This window comes from Anomalospiza imberbis, chromosome 4 (genome assembly GCF_031753505.1).
Source record: "Anomalospiza imberbis isolate Cuckoo-Finch-1a 21T00152 chromosome 4, ASM3175350v1, whole genome shotgun sequence".
NCBI lineage: Eukaryota > Metazoa > Chordata > Aves > Passeriformes > Viduidae > Anomalospiza > Anomalospiza imberbis.
This window is the reverse complement of record NC_089684.1, coordinates 65,478,383-65,505,978: the sequence shown is the minus strand read 5'-3', so window position 1 is coordinate 65,505,978 and position 27,596 is coordinate 65,478,383. Positions and strand designations below refer to the sequence as shown.

The following is a 27,596-nucleotide window of genomic DNA, read 5'->3' as shown; positions in this document are numbered from 1 at the left end:
ATATGGGACACTGCTTCATAGCTGTGTTAATCATCTTGACTATAGAAATAATTTGGTTTAGGTTTGTGATAATTAATCAGAAAAAAAAATGTAATTATGCATCTGTCTTCGGTCACTGTATTTTATTGTTGCTGGAGGTTTGTCTAGCAGTATGTATTGGTGAAGATGCCCAACTAAGGAAGAAATAAATCTTTTTCATGATTCAAAGACTAGAATCAGGTGGTGTGGGTGTCTGAGTAGATATTTTTAACTATCTGGGCTTTGTTTGCTGAACTGTAAACAAAATTTCAAAATCAATAAATGTAATGGAGCTGCTGAGAAGGTAACTTCAGTATATTGCTATTTTGTAGTATGAAGAGTTGTCTGTATTTAAAAACTTATAAATCTCTTTTCCCTTTTACTAGGATATCCGGAAATTCTTTGGTGTTGTACCTTCTGGAAAGCGACAAGAATGTGAGACTGTGAAAAAGAGTGAGAAAATTAAAAATGGTGAAGGACCCTCAAGTGTGAGGAAAAGGGAAAAGGAGACTAAGGTTATTTTGGCTTTTCATATTTATGAAGTGTTTGGTTTCTCTGATGGTGGATTGTTTGTGTATCTAGCATATTTTGAACTCATGGTTCTTCTCATATACTAAAATAACAGACTATATGTTAGTTGTTTTTATAGGCCTGGGAGGAAACTGCCACTTAAAATAAACTTCTAGCAGTAAAGCTTTGTAGGTGGTGAAGAAAATTGCTAATCTAATAAAATAGATTTGTAGGACAAAGATAGAAGTTGTTACAGTTAAGTGCTAGTGTAAGAGCAGTCTGATATATTTGAAGTTATTCTGCCTATTGGCCACAGTTCTCTCAGTAGGTTTGCTAATGTCATTTTTAGTCTAATAAACCCAAGGTTTGTGCCCAGTAGATGTAGACATGTCATAAAGGTGTCAGGCTTATAAATCATGTAAAAGTCTGTCATGTGGTGCCTGTTGACCAGTTTTTTTAACACCTGTGCAGGAAACATGAACATTCTGTTTTTTGGGATCACTTCTCTAAACCTGCTGCAAAGGCCAAATTCTTCAGAATAACAGATTAAAACTAGATTGGGTTGTGGTTTCAGACTACTTTACATGTTAATCATCTAGCTGTATAGAAAATAAAGTAGTGGCTAAAGCTAGTTGAAAAATCAATTAAAGAGTGGAAGAATTTCTAATAGGATGGAATGTTTAATGTGAAACACAACAGTTTAGTAGTAAGAAGCTACTTAAAATAAGTATTCTATATAATTTCAATTTGAAAATTCTCCCTTATTTTCTCCATGCTGCATCTTTCCCCCTCTCACGCAGGAGTTAGCACAAGGCTGTTTGTAAATGTGATAATGGAAAAGAAATAATTTGTTAGCATTTGTTTGAAACTCATAAATTTGAATGTATGCCTGACTAAAAGCTGAGAGGATCTGTTTAATGGTTGAACTAATGGACTGTTGCACTTAGGTGAATAATTCACCCAGTGAAGATGATTCCACACAGAAGCGGACAAAAAAGAAGAGAAGAATAATCTATGATTCAGGTAGTGTTCACAGTTGTTTCTGAATATTCCTTTGTATTTTTTGCATTAGCATGCAAGGTTGATTAGGTAAATTGTACATCTGAAAGTTTTTTTGGGTTGAGTTTTATAAACAGTTCCTGTTCAGCAGTGAGGAATAGTAGGAGTACAAAGTTAATATATTGCTGCTACTTTCAAAGTATTGATATTGTTTGGAGATTTGGCAAGTTCCGACCCTTTAGTAGTAGGATGGAAAAAGAGAAACAGTGCTCTAAGCTCTACAAGATGGAAAACTGTGTGGCTTTTTTGTTTGCTTTTTTGGTGTTATTATTGCTGGTGGTTTTATTTGTTTTGTTTTGTGCGGGGTGCCAGTACGCAAGTCAATTGACTAAAGCCACTCTTTTATTAGATATAATTACAATATATTTGTGTTTATCATGGAAAGAGATAGACTCTGAAGGTTAGCCCTCTCTAACACTTGTTAGTTGTCTCTGCTTCTTGTGTTTCTCCTGTTTATTCATGTGGATACTGGGATCCATAATCCACAGTCGTATAAATCTGTCATCTCCACAGCTTTTGTGATATGGGGAATGGTTAGTGATGTGAGTGGCAATTCACCAGTGCTTTGAAAAATCAGAGCCTCTGATGGTTTTTGTTTTTTGCTTGTTGTTAGTTTTTGGAATAGGTTTCCACCTTTTTTTTTTTTAAATTTGTTTTGTTTCAGGTGTTTGGTTTTTTTGAAGTAAATTGCTGTGATAATTTTGAAGGTTGCATTCATTTTTGGAAAGGTTGCTGTGCAGATACAGCATTTACTGAAATAAATAACAAAGTATTTATTGTTATGTAAACAAACACCACTGTCAAGACTGAGTTGTGACCCAGTTTTCATTTAGTCATTTATGTGGTGGATGGTAAGTGAAGTTATGCTCTGAGCTTCCTACCATGTGGTCGGGATATGGAGTCTTTTTCTCATTCAGCTGAATATATGTGAACACATGTTAACTGGTGTGTGATCTATTACTTAAAGCCTGTGTGTATGTGGAGGAAATCTACATTTACGTTGTGGTCAAAACACAGATTCAGAAGAGGAGGTGCAGTCAGTGAAAAAATCCAAGAAGCCACCTGAGAAAAAAGCAGCTACTTCAAAACCTGGTAAAGTTCTAAAGCAGGATCCTGTTGTTTATATTTCAGAGACAGGTAATGGAAGAAATATATCATGTATATTTTACAATACATCGTTATATGTTCACCTGTAGCGGGGTGGGTTTTGTTCTAGTGGGATGGATTGTTTGACTGATAGACTCAAATGTGACCATAAAACCTAATACTGAGGAAGACAAATTATGTTCTCCTTAAACAAGCTAAGCAAAAATGCTTCAGAAGTTTAGCCTCAAGTACTGTAGTCAGGAGCAGGGTGAAAACTGAGGTGATGGTGTGTAGTGGCTTAGGTTGATTTAAATAAGCATATAGTTTAATGAGGTAATGCTTCCTTGCTTAAGAGAATTCCATAGATTTAGGGGAGGAAGCTAAGGAAGTACCTTTAATATAGTTCAGCTGCTCACTAGCATACTTTGAAATGACTGTTGGCTGCAGGTTTGGAAACAGGGTTTTTTGTTTTACCTGGTGTGTAACCTTCCATGTCTCATCTCTGTGTGATATGTTGGTGAATAAAAAGTTCTTTTACTTCTCTACACAAACACCTATTTTGTCAGTTGCTGCAGTGGTTGCCTGTACTTCTGCACTGAGTTGGGCTGAAGCTCTAACTTCTGTATTTGTCTCTGGAGTAGAGTTCTTTTCTAGCCACAGTACTTTCTGAAGAATTTGATTGAATTAACAGACTTGAATCCAAATCTGTTTTGATAAAACATGGTTTTTAAGTAATAGAATTTAAGTAAGGCTTCTGTAATCCCTCTTTGAGTTTTGTTATACTTATTTTGGAAGAGTGGACACTGTTCTTAGGTATGGTAGTTTTTTTTTTTAAGTTTAATAAAGTGAATGTTAAGTGTTGCTTCCCTATAAAAATGCCATGCATTTTTAAAACAAAAAGGAGTTGTTTGCTGCAGTATTGCACTAGAAGTATGGCTCAGCTGTTTTTTCCTATACCTTTCTTCTTCCTTGGGATGTTTTGTCTCTAAGATAGATACATTATGCTTATTTTGCTTGTCCTTGGTAGTTGACCTGGCATACTGCTGTACCACATCAGGTATTCAAATGAGCTCAATTTTCCAAAATAACATGAACATTTTATTTGTCTTATTTATCCTTTTACTCAAAGCTTTGTTTCCTTTGACAGTTTTCCCCACAATTCTTTCCTAATTAAAAGGATCTTTAAAAGCATTTATGCCAGAGTAGGTAAATGATCAAATTCCTGGGGAATAAACAGCATATATTTAGGTTTATTATGCAATTCCAAGTGGTGTAATCAGGTTTTTCTGCATAGGGATACCATGGGAACACTAGTCAAGGTTATTAGTGAAATGCCTGAAAACCATGGTCAAGGTTACTCTTATCAAAAGTGTCTTAAGTACACACAGGTTTGATTTAACAGTGTATTCTAAAACAATGCCTTTATAACCTTGAGATGTAATGCTTGAATTTTGTTTACTTATAATTTCTATAAATTGTTTCCTCAGCTTGATGGAACTGTGAAGCTGAGTGCACTTAAGTGGTATTGCTATAGAAGTTGGCTTGAGATAAATATGTTTTACAAGAATAGGACTATGGACATATAGATAGAAAAGGTCTTCACAAAATTTGTAGACATTTGTCCATCTCTTTTTTTTACTGTTACGGAACTGAAAACTTAAATCAAGAATATGCTGCTTGGACTCACTCAAAAGTCAGAATCTCATTCTAAAGGGCTCTATCCATGGCAGTGTTTGAAAGAGCCTTTTGGCATCAAGAAGGCAGTAGAAGTGTGGTAGTTAATTGCCTCAACCTGTTTTTCAATTTAATTTGAAACTTTCTTCCTCTTGTTGCTTGAATTTCTTTTCAGCTGATCTGTATGTCTATGTGGTATACAGCTTTCTCCAAAATTGTTTGAGGAAATCAACCTTTTGGTTTGTATAAATGTAGACTGATCTGGATTATTGTGTTGCTTTGTTGCTTATTGGCTTGTGAACAAGTTTGATTTTTTGCCTTTTAAAAAATTAAGCAAGAATAGTTACTCTTTGTTTTTATTGATGCATTTAATCTGAATAAGTATTTAGTTTAATGATGGCCAAAGATAAAACTAAGTTATTCTCCACAGTAACAAGGGGAAGTTACCAAGTTTTTCGGTAGTACAGTCTTAGGGAATTGGGAAAAATCCAAATGTTCGTTGTACTTGTTAAAATAATACTTGCACTGTTTAGTGGAACCTTGAGCTTTGTAGATGACCTGTTAGTGGGGTTTGTTGAACCTCATCTGGTTTCATCATACGTGGTTATTCAGCAAGAATTTTGACCTCACTTGAAGTGAATACTTATCTTTCATATACATTGTGTAGAGGTAATCATGTATATGTAGCAATTGCCTTGATTGCTTGAATATTTTTAAAAAGAGAAAAGCCTTAGAGTAGTGGCAGTCAGAATTATTTATAATGGTAGAAAAACTGACATGGTGGGAACTGAGGAGGTGTACAGTTTACTGGAAAATTGTTTCTTTAGAGCTTAGAAGACAGGACAAAAAGAATAGCTTGTGAAGGTCCTTGCTTAGTACAGACTCTTTTAATGTAGAGAATATTGGGGATGGGGAAACAAACAACAAAACAAACCCAAACAACCTCAGGCAAAAAATTAATGAATTGCTAACACTGGTGGGCAAAAAAATCGTCCCCACATCCAAGCACAGGTTCAAATGAGCAGCAGGTTGTCAGTGAATAAGCAGGTCTTTCACTGAAATATTTAACGGGGAAATAAAATATTGTCACTGGCACTTCCTGGGCAATACTTGTGTTCTACTTATGAAAAATGCTATACTTGAGTGAAAATGTGAGGAGATAAATAGTACTCTGTGTACCAACTTTCCTCTGAAGTCTTTCATGAAAGGTCAGTTGAGAAGGTGTAGTTGAACCTTAAGGGAGTTTTGAAATGCATTTGAGGAATGAGTGTGGGTTCTGGCAGAAATCCTCTGAAGAAGCAGGGATGGATGTTGTAGAGGGGAAATGCAAAAGTTAAGGGAAGTGAGCCTGTTTAAAATTGATTTGATTAAATTTGGGAACACCAGCAGAACAGCAAAAGGGTCATGTAATGGTAAATGTGCTCTTGTACTCAGACTTGTAAGAGTTGAGAGGAGTGTTATATGAACAGTGAATGTATGATAGTAGGTAACTCTCTGAATAGGGGAGTAAGTGTAAACCAGAGGCGTGCATGAAGTAAAATATAATCTTGCTCTTATAGAAGTGTTTTTTTTCTTTCTACAGAAACTAGGATAACAGCAATATTGAGAAATAAATGTAATTATGACTGAAAAAAGGATTCATTTATCAGAAGACATTAGAATTACTTGTCAGCCTGTATTTCAAATGTGGTAGGACATGAAATAAATTTTAGTTTAGTCTCTGTAGCAGGTCTTCAAGCTGTAGCTGTGTTAGCTCAAGATGTTGCTGTTTTCCTCTGCCTGTTCCTATTCTCCATGCTGGAGACCTTCTTTTTCCCTTTCAGATCTCATTATTGAACTGCCAGAGTAACTGGTCTTAACGTGGTTAATCTGCTGGATTAGTTCAAAATGTAAAAAGAGGATTTATGTTTGGATTTTTTTTTCTATGCTGACTGATTTTGTTTGAAAACAGAGCACTGTGTCCCGAGAGGCTCAGTAGGCTGAGCTGCAGCTGGAAAAAATTAGCACATTTATACTTGCCTGGATTGCTTGAAGTTACCTTTTTTCCTGTTTTGAAATTATTCATGTGGCATTACTGAATATTCCTGTCATGCAGGTAACTTCAGGCTATTGAACCAGGACATGAAATTTCATTGCATGGTGGGATTCAGATCTGCTTCTGTGAACTACTATTGTAGAAAAGTAGCCTCAAGTGAATAGAAATATCAATAAAAATAAGCTGGCATGAGTTAATGGACTCTGCTAATTGCTTGCTGAGGTTATACACATAGCTGTTTCAATGCCAAGTGTAAGCATTTCATTTGGAAGGAGTTGTTATAGTTAATGGGTTTGCAGATTAAAATAATTTACTTTGGTTTAAATATATTCACTCTTCTTACTTATTTTAATGGTCCCAAAACTAAGCATACAGACTTGACTAACAATTTTATTTGGTGTGTATTGGACCAAAGATATCAAAGGCTATGTAGTTTGACACTCAAGTGTCTAACTTGTGGTACTTAACTGCATTTCAGTCTTGTATCCCTAAACCTTTTTATCTCAAAGTGAAAAATAAAGCAGAGGCAACTTTCTCAGGCTACCTTTTATAACTGAAAAATCCAAAGATAAATTTGTTTTGGGGGTGTAAAGGTGAAATGATTCAGGTAAGCTTTATATTTTTATAACAGCACAGAACCTTGACATGTCCATATAGGCCAAATGCTAACAATTGTGGTTTAAAGTGCATGTTTGTAGTACATCTAAAATCAGTTAGCTTTTTGAGAAATGGCATGAAAAATCTAATATGACATAATACCTACAATTTTAAATGTAGGTTGCAACTACTAGCTTTTTGAATGAGGAGAAAGAAAAAATACACTTTGCTAATCACACATAGCATCTGTTCTTTGGGAAGGAGTTGGAGGAGCTGAGTTGGAATAGACTTGCTGGCTTTTTTGAGAAGTGGTTATCTTAAAGGTAATCTTCTTAAAGCGTTACTTTAGGCAAAAGATGAGTACAAAACTCAGTCAGTCCTGCCGAGTGTTGGGTACTGACCCATGCATAGGTAAAGTAAATAAAGTCAATACTAGGACTGTAGACAAACCTTATTTTCTGCAGCCTCAGTTTAGCTTAGACAGCAGTGCCTGATGCAATGCCTATTGCTGGAGATGGCAGGTTCTGTAGGACAGGAACTGTTTCAAGTACTTGTGCAGAAGAGTTGTCATTGAAACTGAAAAATGTCCAGAATATTATCATTTTTTTACAAGTAAAGGAGATTTAATGATTTTAGGATGTAGTCATTCAGCTCTATACAGAAATCCTTATGTAGTAGTCTACAAATGCTATTCAGCATACATAATAATAAGTACAGGTTAGTTATAATCTGCAGATACCCTGCCTGTATTTAGAGTTGGTTTTATGACACCATAGTAACAGGCTGTCCCTGCCTCAGATATTTTGTATCCTAATTAGAATAGGAACCAGGGAATTATATTCTATAGTGATGAGCAACTCAAGAGTACAGAAATAATAAATTAATAAGATACATTGTTCTGAAGGCCTTCTGAGGATCTGTCCTGTGCTGCTTGTTGCCATTGTCCCTGCATGCAATAAAATGCTACCTTTTTAGACTGGCTGAGGTAATTCCTGTACCCAAGCCTTTTAAAAGGATCTGAATGTATGTTTAAAACAGCTGAGATAATTTTCATCAGGCTCAGTTAGGGAACAACTGCAGGTGTTGTTCAGTAATCAACAGGTGAAACCCTTTTGAGAAAGGGTGAGGACAGGAAAGAGGAATAACAAACAGTTACAAGTGACCTGCTGGCATTGGTTTATTAACATAATTGTGCTACTGCTGGAGCAGTATATAAAATGAAAGCCAGCTGTGCTTTAACATGGAATAGCTCTTAAAACACACAGGATGGCAGTTGTTTGTTGCTAGGGAAGTTTGTCCTCCTACATTGCCTGGCATAATAGATCCCTGCTTCACGTGTAGTGTTTGTGTACAAAATAATTAAAAGCAATCTCCTGATTGTCACTGCCTATGTGTTCCATTGATCATACGATTAGCTTTCCCTTTGTTACATGTACTTGATTTCCAGAAGCCTCAATTAGAATATATGGTCTTTACTTGTGTTTCTAGTTCTGAGCTGATTCTGGAAAAAATAAAGACAGAAAAATGGATCAATGTAAACAGGAAATACTGTTCTTGGAATAGTAGTGTTCTGCTGTTGAAAGGTTTTACAACAGAAAAGTCATTTAGTTGATGATGAAATTGATTCCTATCTCTCAGTGAAGTCCATGCCCCCATGTAAGGTTATCTCAAGGTTTGCCCAGCATTTGCTATAAGAATGCAATTAATCTACAATTTTTGCAAGTTAAAACTCAAATTTTCACTTGTATTTTCCACAAGTTATTGGCTTGGTTGTATGAATAAGAACACATCTTTTTCCTTTTACAGGTCAAGTGCTGAGCAACATTGACCTGCTGAGTGCAGCAGCAATAGTGTTACTGTCTTGGCACTTTCAGAGTTGTAAATCAAGCTGCCTTCATGCTTATAAGGAGACTGGAAATGAGCAGCTGATTAGCTTTGCTGTTCATTTCTGCCGTAGTAGGTGTGTAGGAGCAATTTGTTTCTAGGAAAGGTGTTAAGGTTTTGCTAAAAAGGTTGGTTTTTATCAGTATTTGAAATAAGGGGAGCGCCTGGAGATCAGGTGAATTTGTGATGTGTTAATGAATTTCCTGAACCTGGGATGAAAATGTAGCCTGAGTGTCAGTCCCCTAAAGCTTCTTTTGAAACCCACTTTTAATAGAATCAGGCTGGGTTCATTTCCTAATGACAACTTCCATGTTCTCATTCTCCCATTTCTTTATTTTTATTTATCAATGACTGTTCGTAAGTGAGTCTCTTGTCTGTCTTCAGCCGCTGCTTGCAGTCAATAAATGCTTCTAATCCTGTCATTTCTTGGAACAACATAATTAAAACAAAGTTCTAACTATTGATAATATGTAGTACTAGCTTCCTAAATGACTTGAGTGCATACATTTTTAAATTAAAATCTAATTGTATTTACTCTACTTCTTTCTGCTTAAGAGAAAGCAATATCCTGTTGGGTTTTATTGCTATTTATGGTTATAAGTGAATAATGAAAAAAATCAATATTGCATACAGATCCTCTGATAACAATAATAAGTAAAAGTTCTTTTTTAGCATTGAGCAGTCTTTAGTTTAAGAAAAGCTGGGAGCAGGGAGGCAGAATAGGATTTGTGTAATCTTAAGACAAATGTAATTACATCTACATTAACTGCTGATTTACAGTAACAGTATATTTTACTCCTGCAGATGTTTTTTTGTTAAACTGAAAAATTTGAAAGAACCAGAAATACTCTTGAAATTGATTGAGTTAAACAATCTCCTATTCAGACTTGAAACTATTGTAAGTTAGGAGTCTACAGCATCTAGTGTCCCAATCTCCCTGATAGTCATAGTTTGTTAAATTGAGCTTAATGGCAGTAGGATATTTACTGCTACGTTGGGAAAATAAATTGTGTTCAGTATAATAAAGCTTTTAGCTTTGTGTGAAACTGCTGCTGTCAGCTGAGGGCCTGGGATTGAATTTTCTATATATTGCTTTGTGAGTTGAGTTGGCTGAAATGCCACTTCTTCTTGGATAAATTTTTGTCTTTAGGCATTCTCTGTTTAACTGCTGAACTGATTTACCCCCTTACAGATACATCTTTGTGTTAGTTTTTTCCCTCACTGAACTTTCTCTCCCAGGAGTAGTTAGAATCCTGCTTGGTTCTCATTATATTCTGCCTAGTAAGTGTTCAGTAGCAGCAAATTCTGGCTGATGCTTAAAACACTCCAAAACACTGCCATCTGTTGAGAACAGGTGAAACAAAAAATAACTGTTTCCTTCCATCTTTACATAGAATACAACAAAAATGAGAGATGACAGACATATAACATCTTCTAAACTTAGGGAAATTGTTAGAAAACAAATTTTTCTATGATAAGAAATATGGGGGCTTAAATTAGGGGTTGCTGGAAAATGAACATGCTTTTGTGATTATGCTGTCAATTCAAGTTCTGTTAAAAACTAGATGTTTAGAATTATCTGTGTTTATGATATGTTGAGGTGAGTGTCTAAAGCATCTCTGTTTTGAGAAAAGTAAAACTAGACTTCAGTTAGAGACATGCAAATAAAACTGCCTCTGTTTCTGTTCCTCTCAAGTCTTTCTGCTGCTTTTTTAGAGTGTCTAATGTTAATTTTGGGGATTTTCTTTCAGTTTATTCGCTCACTTTGAGTTTGTAGAAGGATTCACAAAGATGGTGCTTTTATCACTAGTCGAAGTTTGTCCAATTATGTTTGTCTTCTGTGCTGTTGTATTAATCATGTGGCAGTGATATAAGTGGGGTTTTGTATGCCTCATTGAGAGGGTTTCATTTGTATAACTGTCAGTAAGACTTCACAACATGACATAAAACTCTTTGAAGTCCTTGGAATTCATTTATATGTTGATTGACTGGATGAAGAGTTTGGGTTCAGAATTAATAAACAGCCATCAAACCCTCTTTCTTTTTCACTGCTGGGTAGACTACGTGCTGGTTATTAGAGAAGAGTCTGAAAAGGAGACTCTTCAAAATTAAAATTTTGCTCAGTGGTCTGTGGGCTAATTCTTAGTAAGATTGTATATGCCACTTTTCCTCCTCCTTTCAAACTGAAAATCCATTTTGTCTTGCTGACCTTGTCTGATTTCTGTGTTCTGTGAAATTGTTGCTTTTCTTTGAGTTGGCTTTGACTGTACTGGAAGGAGAGTGTGTTTAAGTGCAGAGATACAGAGAGCTCATAGAATCTCTAAAAGGGGAAAAAGTGAAAAAATGGCATTTAAATGTTTTTGCTAAAACTTCCATAAACTATGAGCAATACTTTAAAAATAACTAGGAAGCTTACCCAAGAATCCTTTTTTCCTTTGTTTTGGTAAAGAAAATGTTCTGATATTTTTCCTTGGTTTGTAATGTAAGATAGAGAGATTCTTAAGAATACATGTCTACAAAGCCTATATTAGCTGCTTTGTTGATGAATAGTATAAAGTAATAAAATAAATGTGCCTTTGTGCATCACATAAAATGTGAAGGAAGAGTTGTGCTGTTCAATTTGACCTTAATTAAGGAGGGAGTTCAAATTTCATTGATCTAGATCTTCTGTTTATTGTTTTCCTCATTTAAGAAGGGAAGGCATTCCTTGTGAACTTGTCTAATTGAGAGGTGATGTGTGAGCACCAGTAAGAAATGTCATGTTGTTATTTCAGTACTGAATCTCCTCAGACTCGAGTTATGCTATTCAAGTTGTTAAGTACTATGTGTTGTGCAATTCAGCCTTTTTTTCCAGAAACCTTCTGAATGCCTGTAGCATTTCTTTAGGATCTGAGTTGACCTAATGTGCCAAAATAGTTCTCTTGGCAGTTCCATTGTTAGAACTTGAGTTCCACGTACCAGAAGTAATGGAATTCTCTTTGTGTTTAGATGAAGATGATGATTTTGCCAATAAAAGGATTTCCCTGAAACCGAAGGAGAATGGGATGTCAGCGATTGGTTGTCCAGCAACAAATACTGGGAAAAAAGAGGAGGTGAAACCACAAGCTAAAAGCAAGCCCCTCTCTCCACTGAAACAGACTCCCACCTCTGCACTTGATTTCTTTGGGACAAGGAGTGTCCAACGCTCAGAAAAGAAACTGGTAGCAAGTAAAAGGAAAGAGGTGAGTGCTGATGAGGTTCCTTTAGGCTGCTCCTGTGTCTGAAGGCAGCTCAAAATGAGCAGTTTGACTGCAAGGAAGGTCTTGCTGCTGCTCCTACCTCGTGTTACTCACTATGATCACTAACACAGAAGTTGAGTGCTGATGATCCATGTGTGCATGTCAAGTCCTCAAATACAAGTTTGGAGTAGTATTTCCATGTTTGAAAAGATAGCACAAAGTTGAAGGTAGTATTTTCTTATTGCCCCTTCTCATGTGACTTTTCTTGAAATCCATTAAGTTTTCTGAGGTCAGTGAGTGGAAGGGATAGCTTATATTTGAGGGTGGAGGGCAGGCAGGAGAGGGAGAGGGAGAAGGTTGTTTACCCAAGCTTTATGGGGCATTTATTCATGGAATAATAAAGCACCAAGTAAAGTATGGAGGAACTTAAAAATTCCCAGTGTAGTTATTGATGTATTTTTCAAGTGGGGCAACTTTGATAGCTCGGGAGGTGTTCAGCATTGTTTGAAGAGTTGAGATATTTATATTATAGTGTGGTCTTGTTTTGAATAATAAAATCCCTTGAAAATAGCCTTCTTTAACAGTGTTTAGGTTAGAAAGCTAGAAATTAATGTTGTATGTCTCGTTCACAGTACTTTTCTAGAAGTATACAGAAGGAATCTATACATATTAAATTATTATGAGTGACACAGTAATGGGGTAGCTGAATGGTTGGTCTTTTTTTCTTTAATATAGCCTTCACAGAGCAGAGACAGCACACTAGATGATGAGGCCATTGCTAGGCAACTGCAGCTTGAAGAAGATTCAGAGGTAAAAGCTCTACAAATTTAATGCTCTATATCAAGAACAGTTTGTTTAACATAAAATTGTTTTTCCTTAAGAAATTGAGATGGACTTTCCAGGTATGCTATAACTAAGTGTAATAAAATTCATCAATATGCTCAAGCCTGGTCACACAGTTATTTTATAGGCATTATTTCAGTTATGTAAATAGAATATATCATTTAATCTATTTTCTCTCTATCCAGGCTTTGTCTATGCAGCTGATGTGCTTCTAATAATCCTGCCTTTCACACAGAATTCACTTTCTGCTTCCTCATGTTTTGGTAGTGTTTTGATGGTGTTATGCTTTTTTCATTCTCTGGAGTGAAAAATTAAAACTAATTACTATCCATGATCTGTTTTATTTGTCTTCTGAATTTTCTTATAGTTGAGAAAAATGTGAATGACTCTTACATGTCTTAAACTTTCCTGTTTGAATCAGTACTAATACAAGGGGAAAGTACACTTACACATATTTACTTGCTTTTGGGAAAATTTGATTTGCCACATATATTTGTAATATTGAGTATTGCTTGAAATAAGTAGATTGTACAGATAAATCTGCACCTCTGAAGGTGAGGATGAGAGTAAATGAATCCAGCCTTACCCTACTAGAAAGTTAAGCAGTCTGTCAGGAAAAATAATATGATTTGAGCTGATCTTACCTCTCACAGTCACAGTTTCTGTGCATCCAAGTACTTTATATCAGATGTATCTCTGCCTCAGTCTGCTTTGCACTGGGTGGTCTCTGCCCCTTCCCTTTCTCACTGTACACAGGGAAGGTACATTTCACTGTTATGGACCCATATAAACAATGCCTGTGGCATACTGGCTTTATAAAATCATCTGTTGAGATCTTAGAGCATGGCATGTTGGATTTCAGTTACGAAAGTAATTTTGTTGTTCTCTTGATGAAACAATGTTTAATATTTATTGGCAATAATGAACAGTGTTCATGAATAGAAAAGGTTTTCCCTGAGGCACCATATTGGACAGGAAGGGTAACTGAAGGATCAGTTATCAGTGGAGATGTCAGGTTTATATTAAGTGAAATAAAAATTAAACCAAACTGACTGTGGTGGATTTTTTTACAACTAATAAATAACTCACAGATGTCATGCACTGTTTGCTCTTACTGGTTCTTCCATCAGAGAAAATCAGTTGTATGAGTATAAATAATAGAAAGTTAAAATATATTTGCTTCCCTAAAGTAAATAGAACTGACACTAAGAGCAGGTCTAAGGGCAGTAGTTAAATTCTCCAAAACTGACAGATTTAAAAAAAAAAAAATTTGTTGCTAGTAGTAAATGAGAATAAAACATAAATTCTGGAGACATCATAATTTTTAACAGGCATTCTTGCTACTTGTCTTTTGGGACTGCTTTTGGTAAAGGCAGCAGGTTGCATGTTGCTGCAGGCTGTTTGTTATGAGGTGCAGCCTTCCAAGCTTGATTATTTAAAAGGAAAGGGTACACAACACTAAAAAAATATGAATGAAAAACTCCTTTGAAAACATCTTATACGGGCATAATAGTGTTTCTGGTGCAACAAATCTATTTTTCTCACTAGATTTAACTAGTCTTGCTTTCTGGGGGAGACAAGTAATTCTTCAGTGCCATTTCCAGAAATGCATTTGCCTCTGGTAGGACACAGGTTTTTGTCTATGTGCTCACTTAGAGTTTTTTAAAAGTACACTAGAGTTAGAACTTGTTTGGCATTAACCTATTTTTTATTTCAGCTGGAGAGACAGCTGCATGAAGATGAAGAATTTGCTAGAACTCTGGCCATGTTGGATGAAACACCACAGAAGAAAAAGGTTGAATTATTTTTAAACTTAAGCTTTTAGGAGTTGTATTGCTGAGAGTGTTCTTATTTAGACACCTTTGTTTTGAGACTTCCATACCAATACATTAAAACCAGCAGGGAAGTGTTTTCATGGAAATAGCATACTCACTTCTGATCCTTCCCTCCTGGCTTTTCCTTGCTCAGTAAAAGGTGTCCTGCCTAATCAATGTGCTGGATGGTATTTTAAGTTCTAGTCACAATTAAGTGAAGTGTGTTGCTGTGTCCGTGTGGTAGCCTGGGACACACATCCCTGACTTTGCCATTGTGTGTTTATTTAGGCTTGGAAAAACACTGAAGGAGAGCAAACAGTACTGAGCATCAACAGCAGCCCTAATACAGCAGCAGGGTATAAGCAGACAGAAAGAGGTAGGATTCAGAAACTGGAAAGCATTGCAGGATTTTATAATATTGAGATACATTTTTATATATGAGCTCTTCTCCCTCTGCCTCCTTTTAAGTGAAAGCAGTAGACTCAGCTGGTGCAGCCAAGAATTACTCTGCGAAGCCACAAACTAAATCTGAGCAGTTGAAAGGTTCTTGTTTGTCCCCACAATCATCTGATGGTAAACAAGAAGAGATTGCTGAAAAGGAAAGAGGTGCTCAAAATTCACTATCAAGAGGAAAAGCAGCTTCAGGGAAAGAAGAGAAGACAACACCAAAGAAGGAGAAAATTTCTCCCAAGAAGACTGAGGTAGGAGCTATCAAAATTAATTTAGATGTCTTGGTGGAGTTTGCAGGAAAATAGTTTTCATTTATTGTAGGTGTCACTGTTGTAACTTGGTACTTTGAATCTCCTGGGCTACTTTTAAGGATTTGAATTCTGGTAAGACTGTAAGTTCCTTCCTTACAGCAGCTGTAAAACTATCTGGCAAAGTGTAAATTAAACAGATGAAGGACCTGAGATTCTCTAATGCCCTTTAAGGTGTGCAGGTACAGTGCAAATTCAGTTCTGTGCTTTATCTTGTTTAACTTCGCTGGAAAACACAGAATGCAGGAATTCTGACACTTATTTAGTGAGGGACAGCTTACTCATGTGAGTGTGGTGACCTTAGTTATCTGTTCTGTGGTTAAAATGATGGGTGGTATTGCTTATGGATTTACATTTCTCTCCCTAGTCTCCTATTTTTCTTATTATTGATACGCTATATAAGAATAGAATTTAGTTTATCTGATTCAGTAACTGTATTTGTTGAACACTGGCAGTTATGTGCAACATTAAAATGTACTTCTTAATCATACAGTATAAAGTACCCCATTTTAATTTAATAGCAGTTTAATTAATTTAATAGCAATTTAATTTAATAGCAGTTTAATAGCAGTTTTAATTTAATTTAATAGCAGTTGTAATTAGAAGGGAGAGCCTGCACCTCCTTCTGGAGGTGAGTTTTTAACAGTTGTTTAAGAGGCACTTAAGCTTCTTAATCAGTGAAGTCTACTTCATAGTATTTCTACTTTTATATAAGTGTAGATCACAAATAGAATGTGAATTTAAAGTGACAATTTAAGAATTAAGTGAGCATGTACATGAGCAATAGACGAATCTACAGAAACCTGCCAATAAACAATGGGTATGTATTTTTTAAGCTCTCACATTTTTGAAATATTTTTAAAAGGAACAAGGAAAAACACCTCAACACAAGCACCAGAAGGAGAGCAGGCTTCAGTATTGCAGCTTAATAGATTAAAAGCAAGCGTTAGATCTTGCCTTTGGTGCATGCAAATATCTTGAACAGTGAAGCTGGCGTTTATTTTGCTGTTTTTATATCTGTAATATGTATATTAATTTTTTCCCTCTCCTGACCCAGTCTATAAGCCCTGAGGACTCTGAAAAGAAGAGAAACAATTACCAGGCTTACCGAAGCTTCCTTAATCGTGAGGGTCCCAAAGCACTGGGTTCCAAAGAGATACCTCAGGTAAGTTTGGCTGCAGGATTTTATATATGAAGTGGAGAGTTTGGTAGACCTACTGCTGTAAGTAGTTTAAAAAATATCAACTTAACTGTTTAAAGACTGGTATTTTTTTCCCAGTAGGAAGAATGTATTAGAAAAACCTAAATTGTAATGCAAAGCGGTGAGTAAATGTAAGGAAGTGTACTAAAGAATTTGTATTCAGAACTTGGTTTAGGAAGTCATGGTCATTAAAAATAGTTACTGGTCTTAAAGTTGAAGATTGCTGTCACATATTTGATTCACATGCTACACTTGAAGCACAGAGTGCTACAAGTATGGTCAGGTAAGCGATGTGTGAAGTTTTGTTGGTAGCTATTCCCATTTAAGCTTTTAGAACAATTACCTAGCTAGGTATGATAGTCTTATTTGTAAAGTTTCTTAGGGTACCTGATGTGGTAGAGGGTTAAAATAGCTGATGATTAAGAGCCGTTTGGTAGAATTGAATCAGTAATGGCATTTTCTGCAATGCTCTGGTTCTCAGGGAGCTGAGAACTGCTTGGAAGGCCTGACATTTGTAATTACGGGTGTTCTGGAGTGCATTGAGAGAGATGAGGCCAAGTCTCTGATTGAACGTTACGGCGGAAAAGTGACTGGCAATGTCAGCAAGAAGACAAATTACCTGGTGATGGGGCGAGACTGTGGCCAGTCCAAGTGTGAGAAGGTGAGTGTGCTCCTGTGCTTGGCCAAAGGCAAAGTGGAACTGAATTGTTCCTCTCTTAACTGGTAATTTCCAGTATTCCTGCCAACAGGAAGCAGTACTAACAGTAAAGTGCATCTTTAAAATGAAAAGTTGCCAAGTTGTTTATGGCTTTGTTTTGTTTTTACTTCTGTACATACATACAACACACACATACGTACATATATATATATATATATAAACTCTTGTTGTTGTTGTGTTTCTAGTCATAGTTTTTTACTGGAAAACACTTAGATATGAATTATGGAAATCCTAATGTAACTTGATTTCACATTTAATTCTTTCTTTTGCTCCAGGCATCAACTTTAGGTACAAAAATTATTAATGAGGATGGTCTATTTGATCTTATACGAACTATGCCAGGCAAAAAGTCAAAATACGAGCTGGCAGCTGAAACAGAGGTATGCTTTTTTTTGCTTTGGTTTGTTTTTAATTGAAAGGAGTTTGTCTTCTGTTCCAGTAATAGTAACACAACAATCGTCAGTTTGACCTTTTAGGTTAAGAGTGAAAATTTTTTGTTTGTGAAGACAAATGACTCTACTTGGGAGCTAAAGGTTATTTTCATACTCTGACATTATTCTGCATTTTAGGTACCTGATAGAGCAGGTAATTGCATCTCCTTAGATGGTATCAGGTTGAAACAAGGAATATTCATTCATTCTTTGGAATAAGTAATTGTGACTGATACCATGAGGAACCCAGACAGACCCAGAAATATGTAAACTATTTGTGTACATAACAGATCTTGTCTTTGTTGTACTTGAACTAAGAAAATTAAAGGTAATTTTTTCAGGCAATACCAAAAAAGAGGTAATAAGTTTTTTGTGCACATTTAAATTTAGGGTATAGTGGCTGAGAGAATGTTATCAAAATCTCTGTTAGCTCTAATGTGTGGTGCATTCATTACGGACATGACTTATTTATGCAAAGATACCATCAGTGTCCCAGGGAAAAGCACCTCTAAGTTTACTAGCTGATCACTTTCTCTCCCTTAGAATTGTTGTCGATCGAGCAACTTTCACAAGGGTTGTTTTGCAAGAGCTTCAAGGGTGTCTGACCCATTTGTTCCAACCTGACAGTCATCAGTTTAGCATTGTAGGATGCCTCAGGCTTTGTGAATTAAGAGACTGCTTTTGGAATGAACAGAAGACTTCCTGCCTCTTTTTTGTGGGTTGTACTATAGAACCTAGCGACACTGTGTTTAGCTATGCTTTATTTCTCAGAAAGTATTTCTGTATCTGCTCTTGAAGTGTTTTTAATCACTATATAAGCTTTGTCACTTTCCAAGCACTCCTGTAATTGTTTAAATAAATATGCTGTTTCTTGACTGTATTTTTTCCTTTAATTTATTTTTAATTTTTTTTTTTATTTTCTTAAGGCAAAGAAAGTGGAGTCAAAACCCAAAAAGACACCACAGAAAGCTGAAGCTGGGAAAAGGAATTTTAGCCCCTACAAAAGGGAAGCTAATAATAAAAAATGCAAGTTTACTCCTGAAAAAGGAGAAACCATCAGTTCTGTCAAGAAAGAAACCACTGCTGTTCGAAAACTTACGGACTTTAAACGTCAGACTGTAGAGGAGAAAGAAGCCCCAAAACCTAAGGGGAACTTGGTTTCTGAGGTTAATGAAGATGGCACAGAGAGATTGCTATGGGTAGATAAATATAAGCCTGTATCTCTTAAGGCAATTATTGGACAGCAGGGTGAGCAAAGCTGTGCCAATAAACTGCTCCGATGGCTCAGAAACTGGCACAAGAACACCTTGGAAGATGGACAAGGTGACTGGCCTGCTTAATTTTCTGTGTTCTTTCATGCTAATCATGCTCCTTGGTTCCCTGGACCACCGAGGGCCAGGGTGGTAGCAGAGCAACTTTAGAAATTGGGAATAAGGCTGCAGTCAGATGTGTTTTAAGCAGCAATTGAGGCTGAGGGTTTGTTGATGAAGTAGTTGTTCTTTTACTACCCACCTCCCCACCTGAAAAAAGAGCAGAAAAATGTGTCTCAAAACGTTTTTTTTCCCCAAGTCTGAGGTTTCATTTTTACAAAAAAATCCCAAAATATCCTAGCTGTGATGTATCTAAAAATGGCCTTGCGTTGAGCCTATTGATTTCTTCCTCAGCAAGAGGAAATAGGTTAGGAGCAGCCAACAGTGAAGATACAGGATAAGAGCAGGTCTAAAGGGCTGCTGTCATGTGTGGGGATGAATTGTCATGGTCCTGGCTCTGGCAAGAAGTGCATGTGTCAAGTAGACAGTTTGTCATCCTATAGACAGACAGGTTTTTCTGTGTTTAAAAGAGGGCTTAGATTTTAGTTCAGCCGTAGTGGGGGTTCTGTGTGTGGTGTGTTTGGGGTTTAGCTTAATTTGTTTGTGGTGGTATGTGGGTTTGGTGGTGTTTTTGGTTTTTTATGTGTATGATATGGTTGTGAGGAAATTGCTGAAATGGTTATATTACATTAATAGCACTTTCTGGTATTTTTCAGTTCAAAATCACTGCAAGTCATAAACTGTAAGCTGGTTTAAGCTGCTTTTACCTGAGTAGTGAGGATGCAGCTGTGTATGCATCTTTGGATGTTCTTCTTGGGCCTTAAATGAGGAAAAATTCCAATGCTGCTTGATATCTTTAGGAGCATGCAGTTTGTTTTATAATTACATACCTAGGCAAAACCTGAAATATGTTTGGTTTTTTTTTTTGGTTTTTTTTTTTTGGTTTTTTTTAGCAAAACCCAGTAAAACTGGAAGCAAAGATGATGGGACAGGCTTTAAAGCAGCATTACTTTCTGGTCCACCTGGAGTTGGTAAAACTACTACAGCTGCTTTAGTTTGTAAGGTGAGTTCATAGTAATGGTTGTTCCCAATGCTTTTTTGTTACATATTAATTCTGAATCTGGATACAGCTATAGTGTGCAGGTGGGTATGCTCTGAATGACCAGGGTCTGCTCTCAGCCAGGTTGCACCTGCTCAGAACAAGGTTACAGGTGAAAATATGTGGCTGTTTAGGTACCTTTATCAGGTCTGAGGTGAGAAGGTACCAGTGGGTGTCTGCATTTCTTTCTGTTACATTGAGAGGAAGCGTATCACAGTATGTGAATAATTGGAAATGGTTTTCCAAAATTGTGAGCATTCAGCACTGGTTCAGCAAGTTGGAGAATATTTGCACTTAGTGGGACTCAAATTCTGGCAAGCTTTTTGAAAGCTAAGGTCATGGTTTTTATTTGTCTAACAGAGAGATTTCCCAGATTTTTTCTAAATTGAAATACTACTTCAGGATGAGAGAAATTGGCAGGGCTATGTGTCCATTTCTAAATCTGAATTCAGAATTCTGTTGTATAGAGTAACTCTTAATCCTTTTTCCCCCCTTCCCCCACTGCATGCCATTGAGCTCTGTGCCAACAGGTTGATGCCATACCTAGAACTAGACTAGAAAAGGTGACTGTGCTGTCTTGGCTTACTTTTTTTCCCTCAAAGCATGGTCTTTTCTGTTTCTGGTTCCCAACCTGGTTTGCCCTCAGCTGCCTCAGGACTCTACAGAGCATTTCTCTGTGCTCCACAGGAAATGCCAGCAAAACAGACCAGTGCTCTGTGTGCTCAGTGCTGTGTTCTGGCTGCCTCTGGCAGGAGGGTTTGATGATAAAAGAGTAGCTGGGCTAAGTTGTGTCAGGGACTGACAGAAGTGTTAGGGCTGCTGGGGGAGCCATGTGTTTCCTATTGGTTAAATAGTTAAAAGCTTCTCTTTCCTGCAGCTTTGAGAGCCATGTGGTATGTTTCATTGTTATGCAGCTGAAAATACCATGGAGCTTAGCTAGCCTTGGCTCACAGCTCTGTTTCTATTCATGCTGGCAGTTCTGTAAATCTTCCAAAATTTAATATGTGCCACTAACTCCAATGCTTCTGCATCCCCCTCAATTAAATCAAAATGAAAATCAACCAACCAAAAAAAAAAAAAAAAAAAACCAACAGCCAACCAACCAAAAAACCCAAAACAAATAAACAAAAAGCCAATTCAAAAAACACAACAAAAAACCCCACAACAAAACAAAAATAATCTCTTTTGGGCCTATCTGTTCCACACATAGTTATAAGTTTTTTTGAATTGCTAGAGAAAAGGAGTATAAGGGGAGACACTAATTAAAACGGTATGATTTTTCACTGCTCTGTGTTCTCCCTTTTTATGTGGTTTGTGTTTGGACCAGGAACTGGGGTATAGCTACGTGGAGCTGAATGCCAGCGACACTCGCAGCAAGAACAGTCTAAAGGAAGTAGTTGCTGAGTCACTTAACAACACCAGCATCAAAGACTTCTATTCTGGTACGTCTGTTGTTTGAATGAGATTTTTGTTTCATTAAGAGTCTGCTTAGAGAAAGGACAGAGCTTCCTTATTACACAACAATGTTAGGAATTTACCTTGCTTGTCAGGTGGAGGGATCTGGCTCTAATAGGGGTGGGTTCATGTAGTAAGCGGTTATATTTCTTCTTCAATTTAGAATTAAATCCTGCTATTTGTAGAATGAGTTGTTAATCTGCACAAACTACTCAAGAACTCTGCAGTTGCTCCTCTGTTCCATGGGACTTGTTTCTAAGAAGATGATATGAGGTTATAGTCTAGTCTGTGAACATAGATTCGTGTGATCAAGTGGCAGAGCCACCACCTCAGTTGCCTAGGATTGGGTTATCTTACTTAACATTGGGTAAAACTGAGCAGGACTCCTTTATTCCCATCTCATTTACTTATCCATATTCATTTTCAGGTGCATCTTCATCAGTTAGCAGGAAACATGTATTGATCATGGATGAAGTGGATGGTATGGCAGGCAATGAAGACAGAGGAGGGATTCAGGTGAAGCCACTGTAGCTCCCAGCTAATGCCATTGCCAAGAGAGTGTGCCATATATCACACAAGATAGTTAAGCCACTCTGTCCTCAAGCCATGGTCCATAAACAAACTCTCTGCAGAGTACAGTCTGATGTGTTTTAGAAGCCTGTCTTTGTGTAAGAATTGTGCTTTGGTAGATGGGGAAAAAGGATACTTGTGTAGAAGAAGCCTGGAGTGATGAACATGAGTGTGTGCACTTTAGAACAGGTACATTTATCCTAAGGTCTCTCTAAGGTGACATCTCCCTGCAGTGGGAGGTTCATAATCTGGCTGGGACTGTTGCTCTTTTGCATAGGCAGTAACACTGAGTAATGTGTGGCATAGGCAGCAGCATCCTTTGTTCTCTTCAGTAGCTCCAGTTTTAACTTCTGAGGATTTCCTGTAGTCACATGCAGTGCTTTCATGGTGAAGGGCATACAGATTTTTAGCTCAGATGCAGGTATTTCCAATGCAGGAATGAAACTGAGCTGAATTTCACCTTCATTAGAGCTAAGTTTGTTCTGGTAAGCCTCAAAATGATGAAGCCTATTGGAGCAGGGATGAACTGGTCTTTTTACTTTCTGCTTTTTCATTCTTTGTGGCAGGGTGCAGCCAGAAAGCTGTGTATGCCCTCTGGGTATAAGCCAGGTCAAACTGGCCTTTGGAGAAATGAGTCTACTTCTCTAGGTGGACAGCTGTACTCTGGGCTATTGGTCTTCATTGCTTCTTCATTGCTGAAGACAGTTCCAAACATAACTGCTGGAAGTAGACAGTGAACGTGGGTAGGCAGCAGATCTTTTGCAGCTGAATAGAACAGGAAGTGAAAAATGTAGGCAAGGGGCTAGGTTTGCACTGTGTAGAAATGTGATTACAGCAGGAGTGTTATGGACTTGGCAGCTGTCAAGGATCTGATTTAAGGCAGGGACTAATGCTGCTTGGTATGACATTCTAATTGTTCTTATTGTCCAGGTTATCTGATGGAATTGTAATGTGTTTAAATTACAGGAGTTGATTGGTTTGATCCGACACACAAAGGTACCCATCATTTGTATGTGCAATGATCGCAACCACCCTAAAATGCGCTCCTTGGTCCACTACTGTTTGGATCTTCGTTTTCAGAGACCTCGTCTGGAACAGATCAAAGTAAGTAGGCTGTGGCTTTATGGACTGCACTGAGTTGCCATCAGTAACTTCAGTTTTCATGCACCAGAGTTCATTCGGAATTGGATACACCACTTAATCGATCATCTCAGTGAATAATTGCTTTTCAGAATGAATTGCCTGCGGTTTTCTTCCCAAAGCCTTCTGGATTTTAGATGTCTGTTTTAAGAATATATCCAAAATGGCTTTTTATGAACAAACATGGTCTTTTTTACACCAGTGATAAATGATGGTTTATGAGAGAAAATTTGAGCTATATGTGCTTTAAAAATTTAGAAAAAATTGCAGTGCTCTTTCATAGATGTGTCAGTATGTTCTTCTGGGGCAAGAATTCATAGGAATTATCTAGTGACAGTTTCTCAATTGTGATTACAGGGTGCCATGATGTCTATTGCATTTAAAGAAGGTTTAAAAATTCCCCCGCCTGCTATGCAAGAGATAATCCTGGCAGCAAATCAGGACATCAGACAGGTCAGTATCCATCCAGCATCAGTAACCATTCAGATAGCAGATTATATACATTCAATTCCAAGTATTTGAACAGTATTTTTAATGTGTAAAGATCAGACTCTTACTGCTGGAGTCCTCTATTTAAATTCTATTATGCTACCAAATTGTAAATTTTGTTCTTTAGGTTTTACATAATCTTAATATGTGGTGTGCAAAAGACAAATCACTGACTTATGATGAGGCTAAAACAGATGCCAGCAGAGCCAAAAAGGACATAAAACTGGTAAGTGTCAAATACTGGATTGGCTTTTACTGTCATATTCTTATATAATCACAAGGCTTTATAAGCATCTTTTGAACTGAAGCACTGAATAAAGCCTAGGTGCCAAGAGCTATCACATTTGCCACAAATAGTTGAAGAGTAGTATATCAAGGACTGAATATTTTGATATGCTCGAGTATATTTTGATATACTTATCTCTTATGTAAGATGCAATTATGAAACTCATACTTCCCATCCTTTGTTCTCTGTTTAGGAGATAATTCTCTTAATATCAAAAATAAAATACAGTTCTTAAAACTGGTAAAGTTCTAGAGCAGAAATACTGACTGAGGAGTTTGTACTGATGAGTCAAGATACTTCTAGATAGTAATTTTGTTGATACTGTGCTGTGTCTTACTTTCTGTGTTGACCTTCTAGCTGCTGACTTCTTGAAATGTCATTTATTTAGGGCCCTTTCGATGTAGTCCGGAAGGTTTTTGCTACTGGAGAGGAGGCTGCCCGTATGTCTCTTATAGACAAATCAGATCTTTTCTTCCATGATTATTCACTAGCACCTCTCTTTGTCCAAGAAAACTATGTGCATGTGAAACCAGCTGCTGCTGGGTGAGTTACTCCAAACCCTAAACTGACACAGGCTTTTGTGTCAGGGAGTCAAAGAAGACTAAAACCTGTCTGGATATGTCTGCTTTGTAATAAAGTCAACTTCGTTTTTTTTTCCAGAGGTAATTTAAAAAAGCACTTGGTGCTCTTGAGTAGAGCAGCTGATAGTATATGTGATGGTGATATAGTGGACAGACAGATTCGTAGCAAGCAGAACTGGAATCTTCTTCCAACACAGGTGAGCATTTAGCACTCATTTTATGTTAAGGGGGGTATCCAGTGTTAAAGGTGGCGGAAATTGGTGTTTCAGTATAGTTAAATATCTGTATAGCTCATACTTCATGTAATATTTTCTGTTCCACTGGTGATCAGAAGAGTTTCCTATATCCATGTTGTTGAGCCCATGCTGCAACATGAAATGAAGTTTTCTGAAACTTGGAAAAGCTGGACTGTCACAAAGCATAGAAGCACATGGTGTGTATCACTTGTGCTGTTACAAGCCTGCTCTGTCCTTCCTCTCACCAGGGTAGGATTTCTCTCAAAGCATAGAAGACCGAAACTTGGTCATTGTACTTCTTTTAATGCTCATTGAAACACTGACAAGACTTGTGCTTAAAGGATTATGACTGGCATCAGAGAATGCATTGTAGGTGAAATTGGAAGGCATTTCTGGATGTCATCTAGTTCACCCCTCTGCTCAGTACAGGTCCAAAGAGCTGAATTGCTTAGGAACATAGCTGACTTGATGTAGGTTGCAGTGCTCGTTGGAAATGTCTCCTTCACCATGTCTTTGTGTTGGAGATCAGTTGTTTGTGTCAAGTCAGCTATTTGACTGCACTCTAAACTAGACTTGAGAAAAGGCCATGTTTTTGTGTTGTTTGTTTTGGGGTGGGTGTTTGTTTTTTTTTTTTTTTTTTTAAATAACTTCACAGGTATTTTAGAACATGGTAATGAACAGGGTGGTACAAGAAGTGAAGCTGTAACCTAACAGGGATTGACCAGAAATAAGCAATTGAGAGAATTCTTAAAATAAGCTGTTTCCACAGTGGCCCTGTGTTGACTTCCCATCTTCCCTGGGGACAGTGTAGTGCAGGGCAGTGTGTCATGGTGTCCATGAGACTTTCAGTGTGATTTGAGTTTGGCATGTGTGTTACTTTTTCAGGCTATTTATGCAAGTGTTCTCCCAGGGGAGCTGATGAGGGGTTACATGTCCCAGTTTCCTGTCTTTCCCAGCTGGCTGGGGAAATTTTCATCCACAGGCAAACATGATCGTATCATTCAAGAACTGGCAATGCACATGAGTCTCAGGTAGTACTGACATTCCTCTGATACAGTTCTTTTTTTGTGCAGTTCTTTACCTGCCATCAATTCCTTGCTGTACCTGGTGCAAACAAGTGACACATTCACGTGTCCTGTGAATGCGTCCCTGTGTTATTGGTGATGCTTTTCTCAGTGCTTAATTTGTACAAGTCAATCACAAGTACCTTGCATTTTTCCTTTTTCCCCTGAAGTTAGAGATTAATTTCTCAGTTAGAGATGTGTTTCCCCAAACTGTTTGGTGTTCAAACACCTTGTATTGGTCATTCCCTAATGAAGGTATGGCAAAAGGAATGGCACAGTACAACTTGCAGTTAGCTCTTAAGGCAGCTGATTGTTGATTTGCTGAGGGCCTCCTTACCTATTTGTTCTTGTCTTTAGAAGCAAGTGGTGCTGGTTGGACAGATTTACTTACTCAGTACTTTATTTTCAATTTGACAAAGAACTCAGACATGCAAGAGGACAGTAAATATGGAATATTTGTCATATTTGCGAGACGCACTTGTCCAGCCCTTGAAAGACTTTGGAGCAGACGGTGTACAACAAGCTGTAACATTTATGGACTCTTACTGCTTGATGAAAGAAGATGTTGAAAATATCATGGAAATAAGCACGTGGGGAGGCAAACCCAGTCCTTTTTCAAAGCTGGATCCCAAGGTAAAATTCATCAGTGAATTTTTTTGTCTTCTTCCGTATCTTAAAAAAGAAATGCTAGAATAATTGCTATGGTATGGATGTGCTATGGAAAGGCTGAAGTTGGTGGACCAGCTTAACCATAATTGATAGTAGGCTTTGTAAATCAGGTGTCAAACATACCACTGAGTTCAGGGCTAAGTCCTAAAAGATAATCAGGCTGTGCTTCACTCAGTAGTCGTACACTTTTTGTTCCTGGTGTAAAGGATTCCTAGGAGTCGGTTGTGTCTTGGGTATAGAAGCAGAACACAGGAAGGACAGGGAAAGCTGGTACCTTGCTACAAGGAAGCTCTGGCTGTAAGGTCTGTGTGCTTCAGGCACAGCCCTGCCTGTCTTACCATCCTGCAAAGGAGGAGGCTTGCACAGCTGTCTGTGTTACAGAGCAGGCACTGCCTTCAGAGGCTGCCTTGCAGCTTGCACCTTTCCCAGTCCTCTTAGACTGAACTGCCAGACCTGGGGTGCTTCGTGTGCTGCTCTTCCAGCATCCAGCTACTGCACTCCAGTGGTTGGGATCCTCAACTGGTACAAGGTGGGCTTAAGCTCAAATTGCTTTTACAAACTAGGAAGATGTAATCTGAAACAGGTCAGGTGCTGATGGAGAGAAGAATCTGCTGGTAACTAAACCTACACTACTATCAGGTGTTTTCTCCTAGTCTGAATATGCTGCTTAGTCTGGCAAGGGTGCAGTCTTGCTGAAGGGGCTCTGGTGTGACTGTTCTGAAATAATTGTAGGCCTAAGCAAGAAGCATCTGAAGATACACACTTTATTGAGGATTATGTGGGACTCGTTTAAAAAGACCTTTCACCATACAGATCTTAAATGCTTTCTATGTCCTTTTGAGAGAGTGTAA

At 37.5% G+C, this 27,596-nt stretch overlaps 1 protein-coding gene across 4 annotated transcripts in view; it reads left to right on the top strand.

Moving 5' to 3' along the window:
• The window catches only part of RFC1 (replication factor C subunit 1), a 33,710-nt gene that overhangs the window by 4,700 nt on the left and 1,414 nt on the right, over positions 1 to 27,596 (top strand). For all 4 annotated transcript variants that reach the window (XM_068188892.1, XM_068188893.1, XM_068188891.1 and 1 more), the window contains exons 2-23: positions 405 to 533; positions 1,476 to 1,551; positions 2,605 to 2,724; positions 11,852 to 12,084; positions 12,817 to 12,891; positions 14,642 to 14,719; positions 15,027 to 15,114; positions 15,207 to 15,439; positions 16,554 to 16,661; positions 17,179 to 17,358; positions 17,691 to 17,795; positions 18,773 to 19,169; positions 20,110 to 20,219; positions 21,583 to 21,697; positions 22,138 to 22,226; positions 23,247 to 23,384; positions 23,778 to 23,873; positions 24,037 to 24,135; positions 24,584 to 24,738; positions 24,856 to 24,973; positions 25,898 to 26,043; positions 26,496 to 26,709. In XM_068188892.1, coding sequence (XP_068044993.1) covers positions 405 to 533; positions 1,476 to 1,551; positions 2,605 to 2,724; positions 11,852 to 12,084; positions 12,817 to 12,891; positions 14,642 to 14,719; positions 15,027 to 15,114; positions 15,207 to 15,439; positions 16,554 to 16,661; positions 17,179 to 17,358; positions 17,691 to 17,795; positions 18,773 to 19,169; positions 20,110 to 20,219; positions 21,583 to 21,697; positions 22,138 to 22,226; positions 23,247 to 23,384; positions 23,778 to 23,873; positions 24,037 to 24,135; positions 24,584 to 24,738; positions 24,856 to 24,973; positions 25,898 to 26,043; positions 26,496 to 26,709 — 3,102 coding nt within the window. The remainder of the gene's footprint in view (positions 1 to 404; positions 534 to 1,475; positions 1,552 to 2,604; positions 2,725 to 11,851; positions 12,085 to 12,816; positions 12,892 to 14,641; positions 14,720 to 15,026; positions 15,115 to 15,206; positions 15,440 to 16,553; positions 16,662 to 17,178; positions 17,359 to 17,690; positions 17,796 to 18,772; positions 19,170 to 20,109; positions 20,220 to 21,582; positions 21,698 to 22,137; positions 22,227 to 23,246; positions 23,385 to 23,777; positions 23,874 to 24,036; positions 24,136 to 24,583; positions 24,739 to 24,855; positions 24,974 to 25,897; positions 26,044 to 26,495; positions 26,710 to 27,596) is intronic.